Genomic DNA, 5,485 nt, shown 5'->3' with positions numbered 1-5,485 from the left:
CCCCCCCCCGCCCGCCCCACGTGCGCTTTGAGTCACAAACAACCTGCAAGGGCCTCCATAGCAGCTCGGTGGAACCACTGACAGAGGTCGGAGAGGGTTCCATGGGGAGAGCGGGTGATGACTTAGCCTGAGTTCGAGCTGCCAGTGGGACATCCGAGCGAGATGTCTGTCCACCAGCAGTTGGAGACAGAGCTGGAGACCCAGGCTTGGAATCTGTAGGCGTCCTGACGATAGAGCACACAGTGAGGGGAGAGGAGGAGATGAGGTGGAGCTCAGGGACCAAGCTAACCTGTGGGGCCTTTTTCGGGGTAACACTCTTCTTCCAACATCTCTGTCCCTTTTATTGTCTTGCAGGTCACCGTTCCCTGACTGAACGTAAGTGCTCCCGGTCATTCTTCCACCCTCCTGCTCTGTTGGCACAACCATCCTTGTCCCCATGAAGCCGGGACACTTGGAAATCCCTGCAAGGGGAGTCGGCCTGAGGCCAGACAGCCTTGCATGGAGCTGGCCTCTGTCCCGTGAACCCACATTAGCCAGGACCGTCTCCCCAGCCTTGCCACAACCCTCCCGGAGCCAGAAGGCCGCCTACCTGCTTCCTCTAGGCTTACCTCGCCCTTGTTTTCTTCCACAGAGTTGGAAAGGGAGGAGAGATTCCCCCCAAAAGGAATGTGGGTTTGAGCCAGGGCAGAATTGGGGAGAATTTTAGAGATTCAGACCCTGTCTTCTCCACCTGGATCAAGGGCTCAGAGACCACTGGTGTCTCGACTCCGGAGGGCAGTGGTTGAGAGAATAGCCATTGGGGTGAACCAGGCTGGGTGGGATCTCAGCTAAATCAATCAAAGCCTCGTTCATCGCCTGTGAAATAGAGATCATTAAGAACCAGCCTAGCCCTAGCCGGTTTGGCTCAGTGGATAGAGCGTGGCCTATGGGTTCCGTTCTGATCAAGGGCACGTACCTTAGTTGTGGCTCCTCCCTGGGCTGGGCCCTGGTCGGGGCACGCAGGAGGCAGCCAAACAATGTGTTTCTCTCACATTGAAGTTCCTCTCTGTCTTTCCTTCTCTCTTCCACTCTCCCTAAAAATCAGTGGAACAAAACAAAAAACAAAAAAAAGAACTAGCCCAAAGATTATGTGGAGGATTAACTGAGATAACCAGGGGTGTGCTTAGACCAGTGGTTCTCAACCTTGGCTGCACATTAGAATCACCTGGGAATCTTTTTAAAATCCTGATTTCTGGGCCTCATCCTCTGGAAATTCTGTTTCTTTGTTACTAATGTTGTGGCCCCACCCCATAACAAAGAAACAGAATTTCTGGAAGATGAGGCCCAAATATCAGGATTTAAAAAGATTCCCAGGTGATTCTAATGTGCAGCCAAGGTTGAGAACCACTGGCCTAGAGCATTGAAAACAGAAGCTATTTTCCTTTGTGTCTTGGAGCCACACGGTGGGGGGAAGGGGTATAGTTTAAGAGGGTGTGGGGACAGGAGACAGGAGATGGAAAAGAGAATTAAAGGAGGTTGAAACTGGGTAGAAACAGGAAGCAGAATTATGCCTCAGTTAGCATTCGGCCTCCTCTCTATCCTCCCTAGCCAGTGCAAGGCTGTCGCCCCTGTCGCCAGGAAGCCCCAGGTGTCCCTGGGCCCAGGGAAGCGGGGTAGTGGGGGTGCATGGAGGGGCCTCCCTGGCTCCAGCTGTGCAGGAAGTTCCAGGAGGGCTCCCTGCTCATGGCGGCTGCCCTCACCTCCACGCATCTCTCTGCAGAGTTGGATGGGGCATCGGGCGGATGACAGCGGGAACAGTTGTGATCACTGGCGGAATCCTAGCTGCGGTCATCCTCCTCTCCATCATCGCAGTCCTGTGCTACTGTAGGCTCCAGGTCAGTTCCGGGCCGTGGCCAGGAGCCACCAGCAAACCACTTCCCATTATGGGAGCCGACCCTGGAGCCCACTTCCGGGTGACAAGGCCCAGAGCTGTGAGCTGTGGGAAGTACAAGTCAAGGGGCCTGGGAGTTGGAGGGCGGTCAGAAGGCAGCACCCAGAGAGCTCACTGTGCTATGTCTCCCCGGGCTGGGGGGCTGAGAGTCAGGAGTGGGGGGAAGGGCGCCATCTGGGGGGACTCTGACAGCTGCTCCCAGCGGCCCCCAGCCCTGTCCTCAGTATGACTCTATGTCCCTCCCTCTGCCTCCCTGCCTCCCCAGCCACGGCCTGGAGTTAATACACCAGGAGCAGGGGAGGGAAAGGGAAAGTTTTGCAAGGCTGGGACTCTATACCTGTGGAACGTGGTCTCTGGGGTTGAGTTGATCAACAGTGGAGCAGGGGCGTGGTTGCCTGTGCCACTCAGAGGGGCCCTCCGCCTCTCCCCTCAGTATTACTGCTGCAAGAAGAGCGGAGAGGAGGATGCAGAGGAGGAGGAGGAGGAGCACGACCTGCCCACCCCCTCCAGAAGGCCCCCCTGCAATGCCTGCAGCGCCCAAGCCCTGGACGGCAGAGGCAGCCTGGCGCCCATCACCAGTGAGCCCTGCGGCCAGCCATGTGGGGTGGCAGCCGGCCACTGCGCCACCTGCTCCCCATACAGCTCCCCCTTTTACATACGGACAGCGGACTTGGTGCCCAATGGGGGCGGAAGCGAGAGGTTCTCCTTCGCTCCCACATACTACAAGGAGGGGGGCCTCCCATCCTTCCAGCTGGCAGCACCCCAGGGTTACCCGGTGACGTGGCCAGGCTCTGCGCGCGAGGCTTTCACTAATCCAAGGGCTATCAGTACAGACGTGTAACCCCTCTCACCCCGAACCCCCACACTCACCCACACGCCGCTCCGTCAGGGACACTGGGCCCGCGGCTGCCTCCCAACACCCCACAGGACTGTCTCCGTTTGCTTGGCTTTTCTTGCCTCGCAGTGGGAGGCTCCCCAGGATTGAAGCCATGGGGTGCTTGGATGGCAGCTGTGCCGGGTTCTCTGTTGGGACATTCCTCCTTCCTGGGGCCAACTCCAGCACCCCCAGGCCCTCTCCTTCCCCACCCACACCCCCGGCTTTGCCAGTCTTGTGAGAGGAAGGAAAGCTGTGCAAAGGTCTGGAGGCCTCCAGCATCCTTGGGGGGTGAAAGGAGAAGGGGGCCACAGGGCAGGGGGCCAGGGCACAGTAAACCTGCAGCATTTGAGAAGGAAGGGGATGGTGTTAAAGGGACCGCTTCAGGACTTGCTTGCTAAAACAAATCCAAAAGCCAGCTCACCATCTAGTTTTGTCTTTTCGGTTGTCGGAGACTGCAAAGCCTGTAACTGCTCAGATATAGCTGTTGATTCCTGACCACAGCACAGCTGTGACTGCACCCTTCCTTGTGGACGCGTGGAGTTGGCTCTGAAGGCATCAGGTTGCTGTGAGGAATGCACCTACAAGCGACTGTCTAACCTTGCCTCCCCCCACATCCACGCTGTGCTTCGGGAACCAGCTGCCTCACTGAGAACCTTCTCAAGAGTTGTCACTAGAGTTCGAGTAGCTTAGCCAGTGAGGTCCTGCTGACGGTCTCCGGGGCCGTGGTCCCCCACAGCGAGCGGTGTGTGGGGGTACAGTCCCGCGGGGCGCGTGCCTTCTCTGGTGTGTGCACACACGCCTGTCACCACCAGCACCAGGCTTTGCTGCCTCCAGGAGCTGCAGCGTGGAAGGGTCTCGATGTAGCAACTAGAAGGGAAAACCTGACCCCCAGGCAGCATGAGCAGAGGGTGCTCAAGGTGACCAGGCCCCACAGCAGTGAGGTGGCTGCTACAGGAGGAGGCCGAGGCGCCTCCCCGGGGATGCTGCCGCCCTGATCGCCCCTCTCCTCTGTCATGCAGCCACGACCCAGTAGAGCCAGACCGCTGGTTCCACCAGGGCCAGCGCCTGAGGACCAGAGGGATCTGACTTAGCAGCTGGGTTCTGCTTGCTGCCCAACCCCCCGTCTCCGGGAGAGGGCCTTCTCATGGCTGTCTCACTCTAGCCCGAGTCCAACTCCCACTTCCCACTTCTAACTCAGCCTTGGCCTCATACCGTGGGAGTGAATGCTTCTGATGAGTTTTCCAGTTGCCGATGCAGTAAGGAGTGGCTGCACCCCCTCTGAAGGGCATAACCAACTCCCACCCACTCCAGACTCACTGAATGCTGCAGAGGGTGGGGCAGGAAAGGAGCTGGCCCTTCTGCGCTGAAATATTGATTCTGTATTTGAGAAAGGACGGGGGGCAGCCAGGGGAGGGGAGGCGGGGAGAATTCACCGCACCTTTGCATCACCGTTCAGGCTCGGGTCACCCTGCATCTCCGTCTGCAAGGCTCACTGGGTTGAGAACCAGAGGACCTCGGCCGAGCCACCCTGTGGTCACTCATTCGCTCCAGAAACAGTCACTTATCTTCTCTGAGACCCCATTCCCTCCAGGTGACTGAGACTTGCCCAGATGGACTCCAGGGGCCCTTTGAGGACTGCCTGCCTAGGTCTGCCAGCCAGCCACACTCTCTCGCCCCAGTCCTCACAGGCGCTGGACACACTTGCCAACTGCCTGATCCTGTGTGCAGGGACGCGTGGGGTTAGCAGGCAAAGCATTTCGAACTGTATGTGAAAAACACACATGAGAGACCTCAGATGGCACCATTTCTCTTATACCAGGAGGCAGCCCTAGGTGGGTGTGATGAGACCAGAGGGACCAGCTTAGGACAGCAGCTTTAACACCCCCCATGCCTCCGCCAGCCCTGACCGCGTCAAGTGCACCCCCTTGACATGAGTAGCTGGGCCTGGTAGCCCTGCCACATCCCGACGACCAGCCCAGTGCCTTGCTGCCCTGGAATTCCATTGCCAATCACCCTGAGCAAGGGCTCTCCCTCCCTCTCACCCCTCTCCCCCCAAAAAACAGTGTCATCTTACCTCTTGCCTTCACAAAAATCAGAACAACCTGGTCAATGGTCACCCGCCTCTTACCCCTGATCTATTAGGGTCCCCAAGTGAGAACCATCGTGTGCAGTCCTGTCTCCTTAGCTTCCCAGCCTAAATCCTGTCAACCCACAGATGAAAACGTGTCGGGGGCATTGGAGCGACGGTGGGCGCCGGCTCTCCCACACGCAGCCCCACGCTGCTCGGGCACAGGCTCAAGATTGCCCGCCCGCCTCCCTGTAGCCGCCAGGGCCTCACCTGGCAGGAGGAGGCTCACCCCACTCCGCTGCACTTTTTGTGATGGGACACTAACTGGACACTTTCCAAGCTGCACCCTAAACAGGAAGAGGAGAGGCTGGGACACCCTGTCCTCCTGCCATCCTCTCTCCACCACTGCTCCTGCTGCGGGTTTCTCCTGCGTCTTTGATAACTTGGAGTCACAACCAAGTGAATGTCAATAAATGAGGAGTTTGAAACAGAAATCCCACAGGGTCCTCCGTTCTTCGCGGGGGGAGCTGGGCACGGATGTAAGGCGACCACCAGCTTCCTTTCCCCTCCTGCTTCGCTGCTAACAGGTCTGGCCACCCCCTTCCTCCCT

General features: G+C 58.2%; 1 protein-coding gene across 1 annotated transcript; it reads left to right on the top strand.

Moving 5' to 3' along the window:
• The first annotated feature begins 354 nt into the window (after positions 1-354).
• On the top strand, positions 355-4,538 carry FAM163A (family with sequence similarity 163 member A). The gene is made up of 3 exons (XM_015570106.1): positions 355-375; positions 1,760-1,874; positions 2,364-4,538. The coding sequence occupies exons 2-3, from the start codon at positions 1,782-1,784 to the stop codon at positions 2,769-2,771; spliced, it is 501 nt and encodes a 166-aa protein (XP_015425592.1). The 5' UTR covers positions 355-375; positions 1,760-1,781; the 3' UTR covers positions 2,772-4,538.
• Positions 4,539-5,485: the final 947 nt, after the last annotated feature.

The sequence above is a fragment of the Myotis davidii genome, unplaced genomic scaffold (genome assembly GCF_000327345.1).
Source record: "Myotis davidii unplaced genomic scaffold, ASM32734v1 scaffold591, whole genome shotgun sequence".
NCBI lineage: Eukaryota > Metazoa > Chordata > Mammalia > Chiroptera > Vespertilionidae > Myotis > Myotis davidii.
This window is presented reverse-complemented; position numbering and strand designations above follow the sequence as displayed.

Bases quoted from the DNA above. Each gene is read 5' to 3' on its own strand.
- FAM163A (XM_015570106.1), top strand. From the start codon at position 1,782: ATGACAGCGGGAACAGTTGTGATCACTGGCGGAATCCTAGCTGCGGTC. The intron at 1,875-2,363 runs GTCAGTTCCGGG...CTCTCCCCTCAG, and splicing joins TGTGCTACTGTAGGCTCCAG to TATTACTGCTGCAAGAAGAG.